This window comes from Cyrtonyx montezumae, unplaced genomic scaffold (genome assembly GCF_038088225.1).
Source record: "Cyrtonyx montezumae isolate F1298 unplaced genomic scaffold, pur_monq_1.0 scaffold_51, whole genome shotgun sequence".
Lineage (NCBI taxonomy): Eukaryota > Metazoa > Chordata > Aves > Galliformes > Odontophoridae > Cyrtonyx > Cyrtonyx montezumae.
This window is the reverse complement of record NW_027072058.1, coordinates 558,476-584,519: the sequence shown is the minus strand read 5'-3', so window position 1 is coordinate 584,519 and position 26,044 is coordinate 558,476. Positions and strand designations below refer to the sequence as shown.

At 47.9% G+C, this 26,044-nt stretch overlaps 1 protein-coding gene across 2 annotated transcripts; it reads right to left on the bottom strand.

Moving 5' to 3' along the window:
• Window positions 1-940: 940 nt before the first annotated feature.
• Window positions 941-20,942, bottom strand: HOMER3 (homer scaffold protein 3). 2 transcript variants are annotated; one of them, XM_065748744.1, is made up of 10 exons: window positions 20,684-20,942; window positions 13,408-13,552; window positions 11,686-11,842; window positions 10,655-10,786; window positions 10,172-10,279; window positions 7,513-7,634; window positions 6,480-6,636; window positions 4,538-4,648; window positions 4,104-4,184; window positions 941-3,281 (listed from the first exon to the last, which is right to left on the bottom strand). In XM_065748744.1, exons 2-10 carry the CDS (start codon window positions 13,419-13,421, stop codon window positions 3,093-3,095), a joined length of 1,071 nt encoding a protein of 356 aa, XP_065604816.1. In that variant the 5' UTR covers window positions 13,422-13,552; window positions 20,684-20,942; the 3' UTR covers window positions 941-3,092. The 2 variants fall into 2 exon arrangements, with proteins under 2 accessions (XP_065604816.1, XP_065604817.1); XM_065748745.1 differs by lacking the exon at window positions 13,408-13,552.
• Between the last annotated feature and the right edge of the window lie 5,102 nt (window positions 20,943-26,044).

The window sequence follows — 26,044 nt, the reverse complement described above, 5'->3', positions numbered from 1 at the left end:
ATAAAAAAGCCACTATTCAGATTGTTCTGGCAAGGAAGAGAATTGCATCTAGTACCCGTGGGGAAGTGTCTAAGTAAAATGACCTCTGTTCCTGGTTCTTGACAATGGAAGTGCAAGGAAGCACAGTGAGGACTGTGACTACAAGAAAAAGCAGGGCACAGCAAATGCATGCAAAGTACTGCTGGCCTCGAGGTATGCAGTGTGCAGAGAAACAACATCCTGCATCCTGTCAGGGAGCTGGCAGCTGGGCAGCTCCAAGCTTCCAGAGGCAGACAGTGCAGTCAGGTTGCCCAGGGCTTGATCCTGCCTTCCCTTGAAAGTCTCCAGGAAAAGCATCAACCACAACTCCAGACAACTTGAACATGCAGCAGCTCAGAACTTGGTCCTTTTCAATATTTTTTTCACAGTATTTTTAAGAAGTCTGTCCCTGGAAGAGATTGAACTGTGTGAAATGATGGGAACCCTCTGCATAAAGTCAGTGGAAAATGAGATGCAGATCCCTTAAACGTGTGACTTGTTGCATGACGTGTAGCCCATCTCGACTGCCAACGGGTCAGCTGCTTTTGCCAGAGGTCTGATGGAGCTGCCCAGTGATGGCAGGCTTCAGTTTGAGGGCATAAAATACACACAGGACTAGAATAACCTTAATAGCATAAGAGCCAAGACTCACCCTGCACTGCTGCCTGACCCTGGTCCAGGCAGGTCCTGGGGGAAGCAGCAGACAGCAGGTACTCCCTGAAGCACCATGCTGCAGCTTGCATCTACCTCTCTCCCACTCAGTCATGCAGCAGCTTGACTCTGGTCCTCTCTCTTGTCTCCTGGGAGCAGCCTCCCCCAGCACAGCTGACTCACCCAGGTGTGGCACACGCTGGCCTGGTCAGCCCTGATCAGTCAGCAGTACAATACAGACATGGGCTCAGATGCAGAGCACGGGCAGAACTACAAAATGCTCACTGGCCAAGTTTGAGAATTTGTATCCAGCTCCACCTTGTGGGTCACAGACATGGAAAAAAAGCGTGAGTGATAACCAGAACGTAAACTTTTGCTTACTTTTTCTTTCCTACCCCAAGCCCCACCTCCATCACCCCATATTACAGTAACAGATGCAGACGAAACACGCCTTTCTTGGAGCTGATCTCTATTTCAAAGAAGGCTGCTCCTGCTGGAATAAAATGTGACCACTGGCATGGGTTGGTAGACAAGTCCCCAGAAAACTTTGCCAGCCACCTTACTTCCTTCTCAAATACCCTGAAACAAATATTACTACAATAGCTCCACCCCTATACAGTTGTGAGAACACTTCATGCAAAACAAAATAAAATAGAAACCAACAACAAAAACAGAGTATTAAAAAGAAAAAAAAAAAAGAGAAAGAGAAAAAGGAAAAAAATAAAACAAGAAGAAAACGAACCTCAAAACAGAAAAAACAAACCTCCAAACAGAAAAGCCCCTCTCTGGCTGCTACACAGGTCTAGAAATTTCAGTGTTTCCTCACCATCCCTGTGAGAGGGATGGGCTTTGCCTCGACACCATCCAGCACAGAGTCACCAGCAATTCCCCACTCCAGCAGATTCCCAAGGTGCCAGACCTAGTCCTGTCCCAGCCTGCAGGTAGTGTGCAGAAGGTGTGGGTTCCTCTCTTGGTCACCAGGAAAGGGAGGCCCTGAGGACCTGCATTGCCTTGACACTGGTCTGCCCAGGGTGGTCTGGATGCAGAGGAGGCAGTGCATGGCAGCCAGTGCTCGCTAAGTAACCACAGTTTCTGCAGACCTGGGGAACATTCCCAGGATTGCTGCTGATTTTGCCTAATCTATAGCAGGAAAGGGGGCAAAAAACAACCACGAAATCCAAATCAGCACTCCTGTAAGGTTACTATCTACTTCTACACAGACACTGCTTCGTCATTCAGCTTAGGGCTACGCATGCTCCTACGTAACTACGGGGACTCGAAGGACACCAGGAGGGAGACACCACTTTCTGGGTTTCTGCAGTGTCTCCCTCGGGCCTTGCTTGATTCCTACGACTAGACAACATCTACAGTAACCCACAGAATTCCCACGGGGCACTGGTCCCAGCATGCTCCAAATGCCTCCTGTTCTCATTTAATCTGGCTAAGCATGGCAAGCTGGGACCTGTACCCTTCAAAAGGAACACTGCTCATCTGACACAGAGCAGGACATCTCTGTGGACTGTTTCCCCATAAAAGAGAGGGGAAGAAAAAAACCAAACAAGAGCAACTGTGATTTGCTCCATTTAATTTCAATTAACTACAGCCCTTAGAGGCTGGGAGAGATGCCAATCTAGCAGTTGGTTGGCCATCCCTTCGGGCATGTCCCATTTCTCAAATGCCCCTTTCTCAACCAGGCCTTTGCTCTCAGATTAAAGAAGTTTTAAGAATTCATTAAATCCCACTGTGTTAAACTAATAAGAGGTTTAAAACCTGCAGTTCTTTTTCCTCTGGAGCCTGGGACTGAACAGCACACGGGCTCTGCTCTGCAGCAGGGACTCTGCTACCTCTGTGAGCTCCTGACAGCGACCACCGTTATTACTGCATCCTGTTGGAAAGACACAACACAGGGCTGGCAAAGGAGCTAGTGATATCCTCGAAGTGCTGATACTTCTTTCCCCTCCTTAGGTCAGGAAATAAGCAGCATATTTTGCAAAAGGCAAGTGGTTCCCTAAAAAACTACTGAAAAAAAAAATGCGAAGGCTGCTCAGCCCCTCCCCCTAGAAAATGGTAAAAATGTTGGAGACACAGTGTGGCAGCAGGGAGGCTGGGAAGGCAGCAGAGGGACAGCTGCTGTCTCTGGACCACGCCACAGCCATGACAGGGTCCAGAGAGGCCTGGCTGTGACTTGGAGGTGCTTCCTGTGGAGGATACAGGAGCTCAGGCCCTCTGCTCTCCAGCTCGTTGTTCAGTGGGCAGTTAAGTGGCTGCAGCTGGTCACCACACTGTCCAGGCAGCTGCTGGTATGTTGGCATATCCTGCCCAAACAGACCTCGAGGCTGTTCTGCCATCAAAACTGCTGTCAACAAACAGTCCCAGGTCGGGCTCTCCTCCTCTGGAGGTGTCTCCTCTGAGCATGCTGCTGCTCAGTTGCTCTCCACCAGCTTGGCTAGTCCTTGCCGGATCTCACTGAGCTCAAATATCTTCACGTCCATTATCTCTGCCACCTTGGTGACCTCATTCTGGATCTTCTCCCTCTCAGCCAGGGTCTCTGCCAGTGTCTGCTCGGCCAGGTGAAGACGGCGCTCCAGCTCTGCATTGCGTGCCTCCAGCTCCTGCCAAAGGACACAAGTGCAGTGAGGTGGCTGCCCCAGCACTGATACATGCTGCTCGTGGATTACCCCACTTATCTCCACCAAACAGCTCCGTCAGCACCCCAGCACAAGGCTGCCCATATCCAGCCATCACAAGGCTGCATGAGCTCTGTCACTGGGGGCCCTCCCTGCCTTGATGCCAGCACACACACACATATGAACACTTGTTCCCAAACCCACACATCTTGAACTGGTGTTATAAATGCCGATTTCCTCACAAACTGATCTTCTAGACTGATGGCACTTGATGTTTAGAAATATCATCCTGGCATGAAAAGCAGAGCCTGGGTACAGGGCTGAGCCCTGTGACAGACCCCTCCTTCAGTAACTCAGATAAGCAAACACAGGCAGTGCCCCCAGAGACTGCACAGACCGTGCTTCCATCTGTGTCCTTGCCCTGAGGTGCAGAGCAGCTTGCATCCCTCCCCCTCCTGCCAGCCAGACTGAGCCATAACTCTTCTCCCTCAGCCACTGCTGGCCATCCAGCAGGCTGAGCAGGACTTCAGAGAAATGGACAGGTCGCAGAACACCACCCACTTGTGTCCCATGTTGGGTCCACAGCAAGAGGTAGAGGAGACTACGTGCAGGTTGGGTGGCCCACTGACAGCCTCCTGTCTTGCATCTCCAAGAGATGCAGGTTGAGTGGAGGAAGGCAGACACAGACAAGCACCAGTCCCCATTATACAGTGCTGGGTTTGGGAGCTCTGCAACATTCACTCTTAAGCTCAAAGGAGAAATGGTCTCTCTGCTCCAAGTGCAGGTGTCCCAGATATCCATCACTACCTGGAGCTTCTGTAGTGTCTCCTCACGCTCTCCCTCTGCTTCCCATCGGCCACACTTTTGGCTCTTTAGCATCTGAATCTCCTGAAACACAAAGAGGAAAAGCATCACATCAGATCCACCCTTGTCCCAGCAGGGTCAACTCCCACCACAGATCTCAACAGATGCTCCTTCCCTTGCTCTGAAGATCACATAACCATACTCACCTCCACAGTTTGACCTCCTTAATACTTCCTTTTCCACTGTACCTACTGCCCCTCTCTAAGCCCCTGTCCTGTGCTGACTTATGAAGGCTCCTGGCTTGCACAGCATCCTGTGCAACAGCACGAGGGATCTGATCTCACACTATGAGTTATGAGCTATGAATGACAGACAATGTGTTGGTGATTGACAGGCCACTCAGATTCAGGTTTTCCTCTGCTCCATGGGAATATTACCTCATCTTTAGCCTTGATCAGCAGTTCCAGCTCTTCCAGGGTTTGGCTCAGCTCTTCCTTGTTGTTCTCACTGGAAGAGTCATGGGCCCCCTGTGACTCCAGTTCTGCTACCTACACAGAAGAAAGGGAGATACACTCAGAGATACAGGAATGCCCCTACATCTTATCACTAACAGACATTCTCTGTCACTTTCTGGATCTCTTGCAAACCCAGCTGAGCTTGCAGCAGGGTAACAGCTCATCTCCTGTGCCTGCTGGGAGAAAGTTTCCCTTCTTCTGCTCTGCACAGATCATACACAAAAACACACCACAGCAAAATCCTGTTTAGAGTCTCTATCTCTGCTTTCTCCTGCAGTTTTGCACTTCCAGCAAATACTGGCTGGCTGACACCAAGCATATGAGCTTATAGTCCATAGCGATGGCCAGATCCAGAACCATTTACACCCCCAGGTAGATACTGCTGTGGGCAAGGGAGTTACTGCAGTTCAGTCAGAGCAGAGCTGGCAGGAAGGGTTTGTCCAAGTGTGCTTCCCATTCCCAAAAAATTCAGCCCAGGGGCTTAAATTATTCATGAAAAGGATTCATTTTTAAAGGCTAGTCAGAAAGTCTGCAGCAGCTGCTGATGAGGCCCAAGCTCTCAAAGGGTTTGTGCTAAGCTTCGCAAGTGCAGCTCCAGCACTGAGTACTCTCACATGGACACACTGGAATTCAAACACTTTCCCACAAACAAGGGTAGCCTGCACTAGGATTCATGTAACCATGGCCATGAGTTGTGAGGCTCAAACAGTTGCAGCCAGAATCCACCAGCTCTGGTCCCAAAATATTCTGGTTTAGAGACAACTCTCTCAACGTTTCAGTGAGTTTGTTTATTCTGTGATTCCTCAAAGTCCCACTGGCTGCCCCTCACTCATGAAAGCCTAACTCCTGTCTCCTGACTGTGAGAACAGCCACCAAACAGCTGAGAATTCACAGAGTGAAGGCAAGGAAATGGTAGCTCATGCCAGCCCTGAAAATGCACATACACATAAGCACAGCCAAGATCTCAGTTATACTTAAGGTGGGCTCCTGCTGCAGAACAGAAAATTTGCTCTGCACAACTCTTTTACTGTCTGACTCCAGCACTGAGAATTAGGGAAAGGAACAGTGCATCCTGAGGGATGGTTGTTTACTGCACACTGGCCACACAACAGCCATCAGTGGGAACAGCTGTTAATTGCTATAAAACCCTGCTGCCTTTTGAATGCACAATCTAGAAGTGAAATGTCTTCATGCTTTCTTCTCCAGGGCTCCAGAGTCCTTTCCCAGTAGAATTCCAACTGTCCTAACATACTTTCCTGAATACACTGCAGATCCCCCCCTTCCAAGAAACCCAACCGTGTGACTGTCACTCCTCTGCACAGATACACAGAGGCCTCCTCAGTTGATCTGTGACCTCTCTGACATTAGGGAGGTCTAAAGATCCTATTATTCCAACTGAACAAGTGCTTGTTTGTACTGTGCCACCCGGGTTTCATGATGTTACAGCTTAGATTCCAGCTAATTATAGCAGATAGAGCAATGCTCATCCTTCCTGTTAGCAGCCAAAAGGCTGTTCTGATGTCCAGCTCTGGAGGAAAGAAGGCCTTACTCAGCAGTGTTGGCAACTAGGAACTACCCTGGACAATGTGAAGGGAAGCCAGTATTCTGACTTAGTGCTCTGGTTTCCTTCCTTTATCTACATGGACTCAGCACACTCCCAGCTTTCTCCGCAGAATAAAGGAGCTCTTGTGAGAGGTCCCTAGTTGCACGACCTTATTCCTTGACACATCTTCCCTGACAGACTCACACAGCATCCTGAATTCGACATCCATGGAAACTGATGGGAGAACAGGGTCAAGGGCACCACCTGGCTCTGGGACAGGGTTTCCTCTGACCTGTTCTACAAAGGCCCTCCCGTGCTCACCCGCTGCCGCAGTGTTTCCGTCTCCTCCTGATATGCAGCCAGCTGCTTCTTCCACTGGTCCACGTTAGCATTGGCTTCATGGAGAGCAGCCACAAGCTTGTTGTTGTTGTCCTGGAGGCTAAAGAATTCAGCCTCCCACTGGACCTCACTCACTGAACTGTGTAGAAGAACAGGAAAGCGTGGAGGACAGCAAGACAGTCTTATTAAAAACGTTCTGTTCCCCCATATTGCAAATGTGCAGTTTTTTATTCGGTTTTCATCTCACTTCTCAAATTTAAATGCATCCTCCAATCCTTTTGAATCTGCTTCTCTTTCCTTTATCCCCAGATAATGTTCAACTCTGAGGTCATGTGTGTTTTCTTGAAACTGCAGAAACCACACTGTGAGATTAATGCTGGGGGGGGTTAGGGTGCAATGCAGGATTGTGAATCCATTTTTAAACCCCTGTTGGATCTACGTTTGCTTTGCATAAAACCCTACCACCCAACTCAGGAGAAGGCAGCAAAGGACACCTGCTTTTAATTTAAAAATATTCTAAGAGCTGCAGGGTAGAATCCAGCCCAGAGTCTTTTGAACAAAGACCAGAAGCAGCAGAGACTTTGCTGGAATCATCAGGGGAATTAGCACAAATGCAGCCCTAGGCCAGCTGGAAAAGTGTGAACATCCTCTGGTATCACAAACTACTGATTTGTAGATAACTGGCGTGAACTCATCCCTGCTGCAGACACAAAGCATTCTCCTTCCCATGCATGAACAGCAGATTTTACCTCTGAACTGAAAGAAAACTGATTTTACCTCTGAACTGAAAGAAAACTTTCACCTGGGGAGAAAGGAAATTGTTACAGTTTTACAGGTCTGGGCAGCAGCAAACCTAGGGCACTATTTGGCTAACTAACAAGTATTATGGGTCAACAGCATTTGGGCTGAGGCCATTCAGTTATCTGGGGGCTCTATGAGCACCAGGACAACAGAACACGCTCCAAATCCCACCAGAACAGGGAACTTAGAAGCCAGGAACTCATAGCATCCTCACCCTTCCGAAAGCATCTTCTTCAGACGCTCCTTCTCTGTGCTTATCTCAACATCGGCACTTTGGCTCCGGAATAGTTTATCTTCTCCTGGTCCATTAGAGCTGATGATGGGGCTGGGAAGCACCTGAGGGATGAGGAAGAGGTGGTTATCATATGGCAGTGAAGACAAATGCTGTGGGCACAGGATCCCTGCAAACTCATTCACAGGGCTGGCTCTCATGCCCTGCGTTCATGTGAGAGACCCTAAACTTTCAGTTCCAGCTCCTAGGTAGTGCTGTGCACAACATCTACGTGACAAGTCATGGCAAAGACCCTCAAGTATAGCTCAGCAGAATCAGTCATGGTGCAATTATAACTTCAGGAACTCTACAGCCACAGGGCTTTCTCTTGGACAGGAAAGCGGGTGTCTGTCCTGCTCAGCTCTGACAGCAGCTGCCCTGCTCTGCTGCCACGTCTTCCCTTTCCCTGCCTGCACGCCATGTCAGGGCAGTGATCCCAGTGCACAGACACCCTGAACAGGTGGGCTCACAGCTTGCCCACACCAGCTCTTTCTCCCTTCTGACTTGAGGTACTGAATTCTCTGTCCCTCAACCTTCCTTTGACAAATGCCACTGATGTTACAGCCTGTAATTTGAGTCCCATGGCTGTGCCCAACACTCCAAGCTGCTCAAGCTGGCTGTTTCAGGGTTATACCGAATTCTTAACATGATTTTCTTGCTGGTTCTCAGAGCAGTGGAAAGACTTCATAAACTCTGAACACAAACCTAGCTATGCCACCTGGGTTCAGTCGCAGCTCGTTTCAGTACAATGAATTAAGACATCATGTACCATTGGAATTGTGAGGCTCAAGGGAGGGAAAATCTGCTATTGCAGAGATGATTCTGTCACTTGCTCTTCAAAGGTGTGGAAGAGACTCATACTCCCTAAGTATACCCCGTTCCCCAATAGCTCCATGTTCCTGTGCACATCAGAGCTAGAAGAGATGGATTCATCCTCCCAGTCTGGAGGAAACTGACAGCAGAGTAGAGGTGAACATGTAAAATCCAAAGCAGACTTTATATCCTTCAGTCCCTCCAGAAGACCCTGTTTTCTGGGTCTCCTCTCATAGCAGGGAAGAAACTTGGCACAGACGTGGCAAACTGAGCTATAAAAAGACCCTGTGAGTAATGAGACTTTGGGATTCTTAGTTGAGGGCTGCGAGACCAGGTGGCTGGTGAGCCCACTGGAGTTGATAGGTAGCCCTTAAAAGTCTGGGATAAGGACAGCCACCTGTCTTCAGAGTCATCTGACATCTAAAAATAGAGCCAGACTGGGCCACAAGATGTATTGAACACTAGCTTCAAGAAGCCTTCCAGAGGGCAATCAAGAAGCAAGACCTGGAAAACACAACCCTGCCCCACAAGGCTCTTCTTCTAGGTGGAAAAACTGAGGCAGGCAAGGTGCAGAAGTCTCTGTTCTGGTCTGTTAGCCCCTGTGATTTCAAATGAAACTGCTAACAGATGAAGATGCTCCACAATGTTTTGTTGCTCACAGTACCCAGTTACTCTGTGACGGAGATGCTAAAACAGGATGGAGGTTGACCTAAAAGGTACTAAAGGATGGGAGAGAGCTGCTGTCCTGGGAATTCCTCTTAGGTCTAAGCCTGAATCAGCCAGTGTGAATGCAGAAAATCAGAGAACACTGATTTAATTTCAGGAGACAGATCTGCCCTCTGCTCACTTGCAAACAGAAAAACAATCAATTATTGAAGAATGAAGCTCATCTTTGAAGCTGTATTAATGCAGAGACTGAAAACCAGCAGTAGGACAGTAGGAAATGATGTAGTACAGGCTGGGGGAAGCAGGACAAGATCTGCATGCCCACGTGGCAGCAAACACTGCATGTGTTGTTGTGCTGTGTGCTGGCTGCCAGATGGCTGCAGGCAGGGGTCATGCATACCTATGTGAGAGTTCTCCCATGGAGAGATGAGGCATGTTGAATGGGAAGGGTGAGCCATGGCCTTACACTGAGGCCATTTTAACATTGCTGAGTCAAGTACAAAGAATGAACTGAGCCTTAGGCCACGTCCAAGATGTGTGTCAGACCACCTTCTGATCACCTCATCCCTTCTGCCATAGCTGTGCAGGGGAAATGTATACATCCTATTGTGACATCTGTCACGTTCTGCCTGATATAAACAGAATAGCAGAGAGTTTCTCCACTGCCAGCCTGCCTCCCAGCCAGGGAAGCTCTTATGGCTGCAGCTGGCCATGAATCTCTGTCTTGGTTCTGCTACAAATGCTCTCTTCAACTCTCTTCTTCATTTGCCACATATTAGGATGGTACTAAGTTAGTGGGAGCCAAAATCTAGTTGGGCTTTGCCCATTTTTCCACTCCACATGACATTTCCAGAGCCACTGCCTCTACCTCCCCCTCTTTTCCCTGCAGGCCAAGGTACTGTTCACACTCTCTCCTCCTCCTGCTGCCATTCCATCTGTATTCAATCCAGAGAACGCAGTGTCCTTCATCCTACAGCTCCTTTCCTTCTGCCAAGAGCTCAGTGAAATACGTAACCACCTCTGGGGAACACTATTTGGGAGGACAACTTCACCATAGAAGCTAAACTATTCCAACATGAGAAAAAGACAGGCAGCCCTGCAGTAAGCTTCACCCAAGCATTACCTGGTGAGATGTGATATTCAAGGCAGGATTGGTCAGCTCTGTTTTATCCTGGGACTTCTCCCTGGCCAAACGTGCTGCTTCTTTCACTTCCTGGAACTTCTCTGCAAACTAGAAGGAAGCAGAAAAGTCACTCTGCTGCTGAACTGAAACATAGAACAAATCAGAATCAACAAATCATCTTCAATTAATAATAAATAGCCTCTATCTGCCCATGATTCCAGCACTCAGATCTGTGAGAGAAGCTAAACAGTCATGGAGCCCTAAGTCCAAATTCATTTTGTAACATTCAAGACACTCTACAAGGATTACTTTAAACCACTTCTTCTCTACTACTTCTTTGCATTTTGAATGAGGTTTTAGCACACTGGGAACAGCACTACATCAGGACCCCAGTGTTTTTTTTTTTCTCTTGAGGCTGATCTCTCCTCCTGAGCTTCAGGGATATTTGTCTTACTGGGATCAGGTTAGCACCTGCCATATTACCTGGGAGAGATGCTGCTCTGAAGCAAAGCCCAATCCATAGACTGTGTTGGCTCGGCTATCTGCCCACTGTCCAAATTTCTGGGATGTCTTTGTGAAGGTCATGTTGGGGGTGATAGTGCTGTTGATGATTGCCTGCAGAGAGAGGCAGAAATGAGTTAGAGAAAACTCCATTCTACTGCCCCAGGGTGGTAGTATGGGATCACCATAATCATGAAGCACTCTAGGAACTCAGGGTAGCAGCTCTGCTTTTAAAGTATAAAACAGCTATTCAGGATTCTGGTGATCAAAAGTCTTTCTAGTCTAGCTATGAAACGCAAACAAATGTGAATCTTATTGCCTACTGTGAGAAAAAATAAATAAATAAGAAAGCCTGAGTATTACAAGCTTCACTGGGCCTCCATTGCTGGAAGAAAAGAGAAGATAAAGAAGGTCTCTGGGGTCTGAACAACTTTCTGATGTTCTCCATTTTCATGGCAAGTAGGGATAAAAGAAACACAAAGTAAAAGGCTTAAACTGCACTTAGCCCAAACTGTTATGAAACACTGCTGGTTAGTGCAGCAACAAAATAAGCTGCTTTAGAAGACTGCAGAATCTCTGCCACTGGAGGTCTTGAGGAACCAGTCAGAAAAATCTCTATCAGGAACAGTTTAGGGAGAATTAACTTTGTCTTGGGGGAAGTGACTGAACAGATTGCCTCATCTCTATTTGTTCATTCTGTCTTCATGGGTCAGTTTTAGCACAGGATCAAGGCTCCTGGACAGATCTCTTATGCATGCTCAAAGAGGAAACAGTCAAGGAGAGAGAGAGAGAGAGAAGAAAGCACACTTCTCATGAGCACAGTCTAGTGTCCGATAGCAAATACATTCAAGCATGGAGGCAGTGTTTTATCTTCCACTCCTTGCAGTAAAGACACCACAGTGCCCCGTGCTGGAAACTAATCCATGTGACATAGAAAGCATCAATTGCAGAACAGACATTGGTTGGAGACAAACCTGCTGTCAAACTGTGATGCTGCCAGCAATGCTCCCTACCTTGGTGCCTCCCACACTGATGATCCGGTACACGTTGCGCGTGGCATCGTAAAAATAGGAGACAGTCAAGGCATGTTTGCTGGCGGGGATCCAGTTTCTCTTGGTAGCAGGGTCAATTTGGAATACATGGGCTCTGGTGCTGAAGATTGGCTGCTCCCTGCAACAGAGATGAACAGAGTTGTAAGGGCAGAGGGGTAGCTGAGCAATGGGGGAGGTGGACTGACCTCCTGGTACTTGCATTGCATTATGCATCACCAGTGGCACTTCTGCTATTTGCCTTCCACCTAGAGATCTGTGACAGTAGGAGCTAAGCACAGCAGCTCATATGGACCCAATAACAAAGCCACCAAGGGTGTTTAACTACAGGCAGAGGTTTTTACCTTCCTCTAGATCTTCTCTGTCCTGCTCAGTTGTCTTGACACTCTTCCAAAGACCACAACCTAGTAATGCCAGCAACAACAGCCTATGTACCCTGAGGTTAGCAAGCCTTACATGCACATTCACTCAGGGATCAGCATTCAGCTTGCAGGTAGAAACACAAACAGGACATCACAGACTCATGTTCTGCATACCAGATGGTCCTACACGACACAGCTGGTGTGGCAAAGTTAAGCTAATCATTAGTGGTTATATTATTTTTAGCCTAATTTGAAGCTTTCTTTCACTATCCCCTGGTACATAAGCACACAGTTCATGGTGACTTCACCAGCTATATGATTCTCTGGCTGCTATGCTGCTTGCACTTCACAAGACATCTCCAAGCTGGAGCTCTGGGAAAACGGATGGATGAATGGATGGAGGATGGGTTTGGGCTGTGAACACAAGAACTGCCCTCCCCTCAGCACAGCTCTTCCTCCTTTGACTCATGCTTGGGAAGCACATCCTGCAGCGAGAGGTCATGCTGCAGGATTAAAAGCAAGTCACTTAAGAATGAATTAAAGGAAACACTTCACCATACAGTGTGCAGCTGCTGCATGAAAGCAAGAACTGCCTGCATTTTGTAACCAGTAATATCTAAGCTGAACTGAGGAACTGAATCTCAGGCATCAGGATGTAATCTGAGCATTTCAAGAGGCAGGAAGAAATGTTTCCATGACACAACAGACCAGGTGCATCAGGGCTTGCAGTCTCCATTTTACTTTGTTTAAAACCCAAGGCACTGGCCATTTCCACACTTCAATTTAGTGAAGCCTGACGTTGTTGGATACATCCCATAACTTCTTGCCCGGGTAAAACAGCTGCAAACAAAGCACAGTCCCAATAATCATGTGACATGCAAGTCCCCAAAATCCAGGGATTTATTTCCAGCCTATTTTAAGTTCTCACAGCTGCAATGAACAGAACGAAGATGACTGATGTACCTGGTGCTTTCTGACTGCACCAACACAAGTTGGGAAGGAAATAAAACTCTCCCTTTGACCTCCCTTTTTCCAGCTTTGTCCATTGGTTACAGTCCTGACTCAGATCTCCTATTCAGAAGAAGACTGCACAAGGGTCTGAACCAGACACCCCTGAACATTCTGACTGGTTTAATTCCACCACAGTCTGTTTTTCAAATGAGACTCAAATTCTCTGGGCTCCACTAGCACATACTATATTTTACATGGATCATGATTCATCCTCCAAGACACAGATTTTACAGAGCTAGGGAAAACTAACGTTTCTGTGCCTTAACCCCCAAGTCCTGGGCTAGTGTCAGAATGAACAAAGGAAGGACATTACCTAGTTGTTGACATTGGTTAGTAAGTGTAAGACAGGCTACAGGCCAATGGAGTTAGTACACGTCTCTCCTCCAGCAGCTTCCTTCTCAGTTCTCCTAGCTGGACTGAGACTCCTTTTTGGTTTTGCCTCCTCAGTGATTCATTTCCTAGCGATGGAAAAAGTCAGCTGTTATTTATCACACAGAACACAGAGTGTTCAACCAGGCAGCACTTAGGGGGTTCGTTTGTCCCAAACTCACAGAGCTTGTAATTTCTAATGATCTCTCATCACTGAGCAAGTTTTCTTTCCCTGTCATGGGAGATAATTGGGTGAGCCGTGGAACTGGAGCAGATCTCTTTGGCAGCAGGAGGCAGCTGCTGGGACAGGGCCACAGAGGAGCCTGGAAGGCTCTAATGTTTCCAGTCACACACACCACGATGGAAAGCCCTCCTCAGAGATCACCCCTCACATGCACAGCAGTGATCGCAGACTGCTCACCAGCAACGTCTGCTCCCAGAATCAATGGAAACCATCCTGCTGACTGCAGCAGGTTTCAGACCAAGCAGCCCCAGCCATGAGCCCTGACATTGCTCCCAGACCCTCCTGGAGATTTTCCTTCTCACACTGCAGGGACAGTGCTGTAGCAGTACCTGGGGATTACCTTCCTTCTTAACACTAGAAACAGGAAATAAAATGCCACTGGAACGTCTACGAGAATAGCCCATCTTCTCAGAGGTTTGCTTATGTTTTTTCCACACAGGCTTCACAAGCAGGCCAGCTGCAGTATGTACCAAATGTGCTTTGCTTCCAACAGAAAGCAAACTGCCAACAGCAGCAGGGCATGTCTGCAACTTCACCTAGCTGCTCAGTGCCGAGGAGGGAACTCCCGCACCCATCTCCCTCTGAGGGAATTAAAAGATGCAGAATCTCCCAAAATTCTGTTTCACACCTCCCCTTTCCTCACTGTAAATGGGAAGAGTTGCTGCCAATTTGCACGTCCCTAATAATGGATTCTTAAGACAGTGTTATGAGAGACCAGCATGTTATTGCCTTCTCGTAACCACCTGAGTACAGCAGCAGCCTGGCACGTGAACAATGCTTTCTAGGAAGCAGCTCCTAACGCTCTGTAGGTAATAATGGAGGAGAGCTTTGTGCTCTGCTTGGGAACAGCACTGAGAAGTTCAGGCTCTTTTTGCCATCCTTGTGGAAGGGGAAAAAGGATGTCTTTTTAAACCCAGCAAAATGATACAGAATATATCTAGCTAGTAAAATAATTTATTGCACAGGATACCAGCTAGTGTGGAAGCCTTCCTTTCAGTACTCACATACTTGCTTGACAAGGTTAAAGCAAACACTACACAAAAGCTCTCCTGGGGTCTAACTGGTGAAGCACAAGAAAAACGGGCTTTGGGGCACTGGAATAGCTGCTGAAGGAAGTTCAGAGCAGAAAAAGCACATGTATCTGAGATACATGAGTGGGGTTACGTCTCAAGAACGCCAACCTGAGATCAGCTTGCTTCTGGCCAAGCTGCAGGCCTCTTGTTTCCAAAAAAAAAACCACCACACTACAAAGCATTTAAAAACAGTCTTGAAAGTGTCTCTCTCTCACACTACAGACATTTTTCCCCTGTGTTTTAAGCGTATAAGCTGGGTGCACACACATCCTTAACAGCTGACTCTTCTTTCCCTACTCCCAGCTGGCAGTCCTGGAACAACTAATCCAGCCTAATGTGTCCTTTGTAACACCAAAGCACCTGGCCCCAAGGATGCCACCTGACTGCAGACTGAGCTACCTCCTCTAGTTGATCCTCCTTAGAGAAGCAGGAAGAAAGTCACCGTGTGTCTGGAGATGACATGGGAGCAGAAGGGATGGATCAATCATTGCTGACTTGCTCACTGAGTGCAGTTCGACCCAGTGGTCATTAAGATGACATACAAAACTGCATGCTGGTCTCATTTCTACCTTGATTCTTATATTATTCTCATCACTACAATGTTCAAATCAATTTCTTAATGAATAGCTGCTTATTTCACTATTGCTATGAGAGCAAATCGTTATTTGTCCTCTCATTTTATGGTCTCAGCAGAGAAGCAAAAACTGAGAGAGCCAAAGGGACTGAGTTGGCCAACACTGAGTGAGGGGTCTCACCACACTGGGACACATCAATATGCTGCCAAGATCCTGGAGGAGAACACCCTGCAAGCACTGCCACGTGCCAAGGAGGTACAGATGGTATCAGTTCCCCCCTTGCTCTAGCTCCATGTTTCACCTATGGGGGAATGCTGAGCAGAAAAGGTACCAAAATCTGGAGGAGATTAAAACCAGGGCTGCCTCTCCAATTCTGTGTAATCTGAACACGTATGTCAGTAGATTTATGGACTGTCCTTGAGTGCCCTGGCTGGATACAGGCTCTTTATAGGCCTGCAAGCCTGTTCCTAAGACCTTAGGAAGAAATCCAGTGCTTCTACAGACAATACCACAATACAACATCCAAGCTGAAGCAGCTGACAGCAGGGAGCTCAGCTCTACCACACACTGTCCTGCAGAGAGCTCTCAACACTCACCTACACCTGCAGCAGAAAGCTACCAATAATTTCTTTGCTTGGGATGTATTTAAAGGGAGGATTTTACAAAGCCCTTTCTCTAATCCTCACTAGAGAAATGCTCTCAATCCAGAGGATGGGTCTAATAACCAAATGGAAATAAAAAAGCAAGGAGATTTTTTGTTAAAACCACAGGAGGCACAGACAGAGCTGGGAACAGAGCATGGTCCCCAGTGCCACCTCCAGCCACAGCATACAGTGTAAAATGCTATGAAGCAACATCCTCTGTTTTAGGGAACAGCCTGAGTTACAGGAAGGGACAGCCACCAAAACATTTATCTCAGTGCCTGAATTTCAACAGCACCGTGGGCTCTCTTTTCTTCTTCACACCCCAATCTCAGCTGCCTGTTGGGCTCTTTACACAGCATGGTCTTCTCAGAGAAGCTATGTTTTTCTACGCTTTCTTTTGGGGGTTATTTCCATTGCAAATACCACCTCTTTAGGAAAATCCCATTTGACAGTTACAGGCTCACTCTCCTCAGTAGGTTCCCAAACCTAAGGGCAACTGCTAAAATACAGCCCTCCTGCCAGACCTCTTTGAAAGGAAAAGAGAAAGAAGAATAAACCCCTTTATTATTTTTTTCCTTTAAACACTCTTTGCTTTAGATCTTTTATGGCACCCAGCAATGTCTTTGCTCAGTAGCTTCTACTCAGGGCGTGGGGAGGTGTTTCTGACTGCACCACTGCATTTGGCTGCTGCTTTGTGTCCTTGTTTTTCTCCATTTTTCCTGTGCAATCTGGATTTTTCCTACTGTGAATCTTTATTTTTTTTCTCCCTTAGTAGTTCTGGCCTCACAATCTTGTCTACCCACCCAAAACATGCCTATTTAGTTAACTGAATTACTTACTACCTCCTACCCACCTGCCCCCTTTGCTGCATGACCAGAAAGAAGTCTTGTTGTACGTGCTTTGGAAAGGAAAGCTTTTAGTCACCATTCCCCAAACAGATGCTGCACTTAAAGCAGCAGCTGGGACATGCTGGGGAGGCTCAGCTCAGTCCTTGTTAACTGCTTTTCCCTCAGTGTTCGTGGATGGGGTTCAATCAAAGGCACCTCTAGAGGTTCACATGCTGTTCCCAAGGCACCTCTCCCTTGCTGCAGTTTCTCCTTGCAGGGACATGCATTTACTCATCAGAGAAAGAGGTTCCTGCATTTGGACGCAGACAGGGTGATGGTTTTAAATAGCTTGCTCTGCATCCAGGCACTCTGTAGTCCTCCTTCATCTAAAGACTGAATCCAAAATACCATATGAGAAATTACGAAGTACCATATCAACAGAATCATTTATTTCTGTGAACCACAGGCACAACAGCACATGGGTACAAGGGCAGGGAGGGGCTCTGAGGTGTGATATTCCTGTGGATAGCAGCAGGATACCTTCAAGAGCACAGAGACCCAGGAATGTATTTTGGCACTGCACGCTGTGGCTCATTGCACAGAAATGTATGTCCCCAGAAAAGAGATTATCTGTTCAAGTTGCACGGACAGCAGCAATAGGTAAGGATTTCCCAGCTGCTGTGGTGGGAACTTTGCAGCTCTCACTATAATCTTTCCCAAAGTCCTTTCTCTCCAAGGACTACTTTCCTGGATGGGTCCTGCTTACGCAGAGCAGAAAGGGGTATGTGAGAGCATGTGAGCACCAAAGATATGTGGCTCAGCTCTGGCACCCGGCCCAGCACCATGCTGAGTCAGCTGGGAGGCTGTGTCAGGGCTCTGCCTGCTGCTGCTCACCAGCCAGCGTGCTCTCATGTGAAAAAGGCCACTACACACCATGGTCCTGGGTAATCTGAGGGAGGGGGTGGCTGGGAAGGGCTGGGGGGAATGCACTTCAGTCTGCCAGGGCCTGGTATTTCAACAGGCAGAACTGGAGCACAGAGAGGACACGAGAACCAGTTTCCTCCTCCACTGCTGTATATCTTTGCTTCCTTTTATCTTCCCTCAGCAGCCTGAATAGCTGATGACTGTATGTCAGTGCTTTCTGAGGAAGTGTCGACTAATGGGACTGCAGAATCAAACCTCATTTCTTTCTCATTGCCTTTCTTCTGAGAGTCTTAACTTTTCCCAAGTCAGGGGCTGGGTCTCACCCCTTCCAGAGCCCAGGGAACAACTGCTTCCTCATACACCGGTGCAGAGGGTGTGCGTGGATACTGCCTGCCTAGGATCTGGTCACTGGCCCACAGAATGTGATTATTAGACACTGAACTGCTGGAGGAACATGTAGGAAGCCTGGCTCGTAGCCCTTTGCTCCAACCATCAGACGTGTTTCCAGGCCTTGCTTTCACTCAGTGCTGCACCATATCTCCTCGGGCAAAATACTCAGATGTTACTAGAGTCCAGGTGGGACTGGCAGAGGTCTGACTTCTCTACTGGCAGCCACACAGGGAAGGCTGAGCACTGAAGCTCCAGCAGTGGAAGCTGGAAGCTGGCTGTGGGCTGCTTTCCCTGTGGCCTCCCCCAGCTCCCAAGAGATTACCCAGCAGGGTTTAGCATAGGAATGAAAAGCAGCTGCCTCCTGGCCTGCCTGCAGATAAAGGGCAGCAAAGGAATCCAGGCTGAACATGCTCCTGTTGGGAACAGCAGTAAGCACTCAAGGTCAGGGGCACAGAGAGCAGGGATCAAGGGCATTTAAAGACAAAACATATCCATTGTCTCTTTTTCCCTCTCAGAAAGCAGTCTCTATGTACAGAGCATCTTGGTTGCTGAACACTCTGCAGCTGGGTGTCTGTAAGACAACCTACACACTCACTTTCCTCAGACAACTATTACTTCTGCAACTGAGCATCAACAGTTCTTTCTTCTGATGCACACAGACCATTGCTGGAAGTCAGTACAGCAATTATAGCTAGAAAACAGCAGAGCTAGACTGCAACTAAACAATTCTTCATACATTCCAGAAGACATGTTCAGTAGTAATTAGAACCAAGGAGATGGAGATGCACACGAACTCCAGAATGCATTCTGCCTCTGCTTCTTCATGGGAAGCCACAGGACCCATCTGATACCAGGCACACATGCCTGCCTTCCCCCAGTCAGCTCCCTGAGGTCTGCTGCCATTCCTGACCTGTACTTGCCAGAGCTCCAGGAGCACAACCAGCACGAGGGCCAGCTCAAGCTGCTGCTCAGCACACACAAGAGCAGGTGAATTCTTTGATAAATGTGACAAATAATAATAAGAATAATAAGAACACCCCATATTGATCAAGTTAGAAGTTGCATCTACTCGTGCTTCTATCTGTCTATGCAGTAGTCAGAGTAGTCCTAGCACGTTAACACTCCCAGTGCTGTGGATACGAGAGCCCAAGGCCAGTCTGTCTGTGAAAACCAGAATGTGATGTTAGCAAAAACATTTCACGTGGAGGAACAAAGCCCACGATCCCTGCCTCAAAGAAAAGTTAACTAAAACCAACCGCCATTTAAAGATGGTACACTTTTAATCTCTTCCGTATTGAGAGGAATCTAAATGCTGCTGGAAGCGACTTCGTAGCTCCACGTGATCAACATACAAGCAAAAAGGCATTTTTAGTCAGGAGGTAAGTGGAAATGTGGGATTTGGGATGGGAATGTCATCTCTGGCTTAGTTATGTTACTGCTACAGTCAGACAGGGAGATCTAAGCAGACTGAGATGATTGATGACACTGGCTCAGAGATGGTTCCCTGGGAGCTGGCAGTCCTCTTAAGAAACCACAATGAGTGCTGGGTGTTAACTGTGGCTGGTCCAAGGATTCATCCCCTACCCCTGGGAAATACACTAGCTGGTTGCAAACAATCTGCCTGCTACACCCCTCCTGGCAGTTCTGTATGTTTTACTGCAACTTTGTGCATCACAGGAGAAGTTACAGGAAAACAAGGACACTTTCTGCTTTAACCTGGATTAGCACATGCTCTGCCAGCTTCAAAGGATCTATGCCTGCTTCACACTGCTGTCACTTTTGATTCCTCGCCTCTACCCGTGCTGTGTCTTGAAGGTGTGTCTGACTGCTCCATCATTTTACCCAGACAGTCCACGAGGAAAATCAACAAGAGGAAAACAAGCCTCTAAAGATCTTATTTATTTGTCTTGTAATGCCAAACCCACACGTTTGGAGGGGGTTGATCAGACAGATCCACTGTGCTTTCAAACAGTCACGAAGAGTTTAATACACAAGAAGCTCACAACAATGCGTCAGCTCCTTCAACTTCCATGACTGAGATTTATAAATAGGGCATAAATTAAATACCAGGCTAAGCTCCTATTTCCATGCCAAAATCCACTGCCACATCCACACAGCATTATTTCATTACAGGAGCAGAGATTTTCAATCAGCTACGTACCCATCTGGAAATGCAAACAGGATCCACTTTTCTGAGTGCGAAGTCACTACAGCTGAACCAAATCTGTAGCTCCCAACTTCTGGAAAAGTTTGTGAACACAGCCCAGACCCACTCCTCCCACCCAGCCTCCCAGTTTGGGTTTTGTACAACATATATATCACTGGAGGCTTCCCCTACGTATGAGTTTCTAAACAAGTTGTAGAGACTTGCAATTATCTACTTTCTAACAACCAAAATAAAAAGGTTAAGTCTAAACTTTAAAGCTCACAGTATGGAAGAAAAAAATGCAATATAAAACCATTTCTTTTGCAGTTACGTTAAAAATAGCTCAGCTGCCATGAATAATAAATGCAATTCAAGAATAATAAAGTGCCAGCCTCACCCCATCTTCGCCTGGCTGCCAGCTTCTTTTTCTCTCCCGTCCTTTCTTCAGCTGCCTTAGCTTCTCTCCACGTCCTGATTTATTTCTCCCTTCCTCTTTCTTTCTCTGTCTCTCTCCGGATCCGGATGCTCTTTAAATTTCCTCCGGAATTTCACTTGGAAATCTGCTAGTTTTGCGGTCGGCTCCGAACGCCCGGCAACCCCCGGCCCCACGGGGCAGCGAGAGCAGGGGCGGCCCGGACCCCCCCCCGCCTGCGGGAGCCCACACCCAGCGGCGGCCCCGGGCTCTCGCGGGGACCTCGGGCACTGCCCCGACCGCCGCGCTCCGCAGCAGCTCCCCCTGCGTTCCGGCTGCCGGGCTCCCTCCTTCCCTTGAGCATGGGAGGGGAGCAGCAGGATTAGGTGGTGCTTTCGCGAGCCCTTTTAGACAAAGCCTGCTCGCTGCTGCTCCGGCAGCCCTGCAAGTTTCTCCCCGCAGCCCAAGGAGCCCAGCCCGCTCTGCCGCTTGTCCTTCTGGATCGCGATTTCTTTGTTCTCTCTCTCGTGTTGTGTTTTTTTTTTTTCCCTTCTCTCTCTCCTATTCGTTTCCTCCCTTTACCAACTGCCCCATCTCGGTCGCGTTTCTCCGCTCCTTCTCCCGACTTTATTCCAGGGGCCGGCTCTGCGGCACCACCTGCCGGGCACCGCGAGCGGAGCTGCGCGCAGCGCTGGGAGCTGATGCGCGCACCCAGGGGCAGAGGGCTCCCAGCAAAGCCACGACGAAGAGCAGGACTGCTCCGTACCGAAAGAATCCAAGCGCTTAAATCCATTACTTCAAGAAAAGCACGCAGCGTGACTTTCACACAGCGGCAACCTCCCCGGCAGAAATAAACTTTGTACAAGAGTACTTTACGGTTGAGCCAGCACAGTACAATGCACCCCAAGGGCTGGAAGCAGAAGTGGGTCAGGTCGGTCTGGGGAAAGGATCTGTTTCTGACCACGAGAGCAGGCACACCGGTGACCTGGCAGGCAGCACAAGGCCGCTCCAGGAACAGTTTTCATGCCTGCTCTTTTTTGAGCCATATATCCAGCAGCTCAGAGTAGAGGTCCTGCACACAGCAGTGTTCTGGCCGTGCACCCCGAGGTGCAGCCAGCCTGGTTCCCACACAAGGCGAGCAGGGTGGAGGCCTGCTCGTGAACACCGTGCACTTTGGGATCCACTACGGAGCAGCGTGAATCAGATCTACCGCCCGCAGTTCCTCTCAGCTCTAAGTAAATCACATCAGTAACTGAAGCTGAGGATGGATGAGCACACATGCAGCTTTACAGGTTTTCAGAGCAGGTAATAACTGCATGAGCTCCTCAAACGCATCCAGCAATGATCCCGAAGTGCAGCTTTGGCACAACACCGCTCTGCGTTTCCTGGACGGTGCAACCACATCCCGACCCGACCAACACCAGTCCTCCCCACTCAGATCCCACAGATGCCTGCTTCACCTTAAAACACTGCGCTGCTGGGACGGAGCCTCCCACGAGCACACAGTGCTGCTGCTGATCATCCCCACCCCATTTATGCTCTTATCTTTCTCTTACGCTCTTTTCCACTTTAATGGGAAATGTTCCCAAGAGAGATTTTGTTAATCCCATGCAGTTCTGCACATTAATTTCTCCGTGTACTAGCTATTTTAGAACTTGCCCCAAAACAGTAAGCTCTGTACTAGTGATTTTACAATAAAAGCTGAGAGTAGTGTTCATAATTCAGAACTGACAGCACCAACAGCAGCAATGCCTCCACTTCATACTCAGCTTTTAGCATTTCACCTCCACTCATTTCTGGGAGGTTTACTGAGAGGTGTAGCTCAACAGCTCCAGGTCTGCCCCGCTCAGTGCCAGCAATGCTCCTGCCTCCTGTTCTCTGTCCTTCCTACATGCAACATGGGAACCAATGACACAAAGACTAAAACTGCACTGAAGATACTACTGAAAGTAGGGCACAGTATCTTTCATATCGACCTGTTAACGGTAACTTATCCACAACTCTTAGAAGCTAATTATTTTACACATTTAAATTAGGGTAATTAGATCAGCAGGAACTGAACTCAAACCAAGTGCTGGTGGCCTTGTGAGGATTTTCTGAAATAGGGTTCTGCACTTCCTTCCACTGAGGGAAGCAGCTCAGAGTCCCCAGAGGGAAGAATGGAAATTTTCATCACTTCCTACGTTATTACACATCACTGTCCAGTCTGCATCGTTAATTTCCTTAAAACCCTTTGCATGCAGAGCAGCATACAGGTAACAGGACCCTGCAAGGAAGCAGATTCCCTGTCAAACTCTGAGACACAAGCACTTCAGATGCTGTTTCTGCTGTGCAGTGGCAGTCACTGCCACGCAGCATGGCAGGTCATGGCATCACGGCTTGCCAACAGAACAGGCTTTAGTTTTGAGATGGCCATTTCGTAGCATTCTTGTCCACACTGAGTGATGCAGTGCAGCCTTCTCTTTGGATTCTCTGCCACTGCAGTTCCTATGTTATTTTCCAAACAAGAAAACGTAAGAGAACGTTTATTTGAAAAAATGAAATAAAAGTGTTTCAGAAAAAAAATATCTCAATTTTCAACGTCCTTTAACAAAAGGAGCGACGCGGTTTGAATGCTGACCAAGCTCAGAAATAAATCCAGAACAACCAGGCAGTATTTACATCAGTTCACAACACTTCTAGACAGAAAAGATGCATCACAGAGGTCACTAAAAGCACATTACAAAATAGGTGTGCAGTTTTAAAAATGTTAAATAAAGAGAAAAGAGAGGAAAATAGAGAAAGATACCAAGAGGACTCAGGGACTTCTAACGAAGCATCTGACACCAATAGCATGGTCAGTGACAAGTAATTTAACCTCATGAAAAATGAGGGTAGTAGCAAGCTCTTGAGGCATTGGGAGACTTAATTAGTTGCTATTCGTAGATTAAACACAAAGTCTGAAGGTGAAAAGCACTAAATGCTAAGTATTATTAGCTTCTGGAGTGTTAATTTCTGTAATTGGGCGACTCCAACAATATAAGAAAGTGGATCAGTGTCCATTTTTGAAAAAAAAGTTATTCTTATGGCTCCAACGTGTCCAAAAGGCATTTTGCTTTTAAACGCTGGAGACACGACAAGCTGCACTTTGCACTGCACAGTCATCTTCAATTCTGAGCTCCTGACTCCTACCCAAATTTACACTCCACATTCCTAAGCAGGAAACGTGTCACCTTAACCAAACAGCTCCGTGAGCTGCCAGCTCCCTGCAAAACCTGCACTGTGTTGCACAGCACGTTGGCACTGCACTCCTTGAGGAAAAACTCACAAGCATTCATTCACTGAGAGAAGACTCGCTCATTTGTACAGCCGAACTCCCCCTTCCAGCCCCTGATCTTTCTGTGGCCAGTTCTGGATTTTCCAGGTTGTCTGCATTGCTGTCTTTTGAGCTGGTTTCTCTGATCTTCCAAGGCAGAGATATATGGCCCTCCTAAGAATTCCAGACGAACAAAGAAAAAGAAAAGAACAGCAAAACCAGCAGCCAGGAGTTTTAAAGCAAGACTCTCCTTTTGGCTGTCCACAGATTTCTGTTCCGTTGCATCTTTCAGTAAATATGTTGGTACTGAAGACTGGAAACCCACAGATTCTGCTTCATTATTGTTAGCTGTCATGGCATTAATGTTCACCTTGCCCAGACTTCGATGTGCACAAAGAGCATAACGGACCACAGTGAAAAAAAACTCCTCTGCTTCGGATTTCACAACTGAACAATGAGAAAGCTTGTATGTACCTCCAGAAGAGGTTATAAGGAATACCGAAGCATTTAGACAAACACATGTAAATCTTTCCATAATTTAATGCATGAAGAATAAACAACACTGTTATTATTACATTACATGTGGGTGTTTGTTTAGATGAGTGCACATACAGGCAGGTTGAGACAGCACAACTCCAAGAAATGAAGCCCCAGAATTGTTTTACACTTCTATCCACTTATCACACGACTCCTTTCCACTGACTTTGGTATTTTACTGTTTTCCTGGGAATGCAGCTCCCAACAGACAGCTTTGCCTCTTGCATTAACTGCAAAACAAGACACAGGGCAACAGCAGCACTGCCCATTTTCTGAGCTTTGACTAGAAACACACCCTGCCTTGCTTTTATTCCTTCTTATTGAATAATTACACCTCCTTCTCGCTGCAGGCCTCCGAAGCAGGCATCCCACACCTCACCTTCTGGCTCTGCATCTTTAAAGTGCTCCAACAAATTCCCAGCAGAACGAGAGCAACCACAGGAAGAGCAATGCCAGGGTGTGCAGCTCTTCTGGTGCAGGATCTGTGCTCCTTCCGCTTGCATCTGAGGAAAACGGTGATGTAAGACAAGTAAAATAAGTTTGGGAATCATGTATTTGAAGTAAGTTAGTAAATTGGGTTGGAAGCTTCAGAATGCTATTAAATAAATCTGCCACAGTGTTGTAACCCAGGGTGTGACTGTCCACAGACAGCTGCTGCCCATGGCACGGCTGTGTTGTTTCCCAGCCTAGCAGCACAGACCACGGCACTCGAGGCCCAACTCCTCCTGAGCAGCACTGCTCGTACTGCAGCAGCCAAACCTCAACCCCAACCCCGGGCTCCCACAGCTCGTGCAGCTTCAATCACTCCCCTGAGGGACAGCACCCACAGCACGGACACACCCCATCAACATCCCTCCAGCTACACCTCAACCAAGTGGCATCCCACCGCACTTCACGGCTCCTCAAGGCTCGCCCCCAGCAGCCCACACCACAACCCACACCCTCGCCCACCGACCACTAAGATGGCGGCCCCTCCCTCAGCCCCACCTCCGTTGGCGGCCCCAGGTGAGGTCACGTGATGCTCCCCGCGGGCGGGAAGGCGGTGCCACGTGACCGAGCGGGTGCGGTGTGTGAGGGTGTGTGGGATGCAGGCTGTGTGGGAACCCGAGGGGATGTGGAGAAAATCATTACCGCCCGCCCCTAATTAATCCTCTGCCTTTCCTAACAAGCCTTCTCGAGCAGCATTGGGCCAACATACTGATAGTCAGCGGGGGCAGTTGCTTTTCATTTCTGTGTCAAATTACACATTATTTCTGTTATACAGTATTATACACATCACATGGCCCATGTATACTGCTTATATATCGAGTGAGCTGTGACTTTGGAGAAGACATAGAAATTACACATGCACGAAACTGATCCGTGTCTTCTCATCGACAATCACTGCATGAATGGTGACACAGAGCCTGGGCTGCTCTGCATGGGGAAAATTAACACTGCACAGAATCCTCTGCCCCAATCAGTAATTAACACACAGCACCGAGATGGGAACCAAGCAGAGGCAGAGTTCAGGG

Excerpts from the sequence above, each read along its gene's own strand:
- HOMER3 (XM_065748744.1), bottom strand. Across the intron at positions 7,635-10,171 it reads TGAATATCACATCTCACCAG|GTGCTTCCCAGCCCCATCAT; the intron begins GTAATGCTTGGG and ends CTCATCCCTCAG. Across the intron at positions 6,637-7,512 it reads AAGAAGATGCTTTCGGAAGG|TTCAGTGAGTGAGGTCCAGT; the intron begins GTGAGGATGCTA and ends TCTTCTACACAG.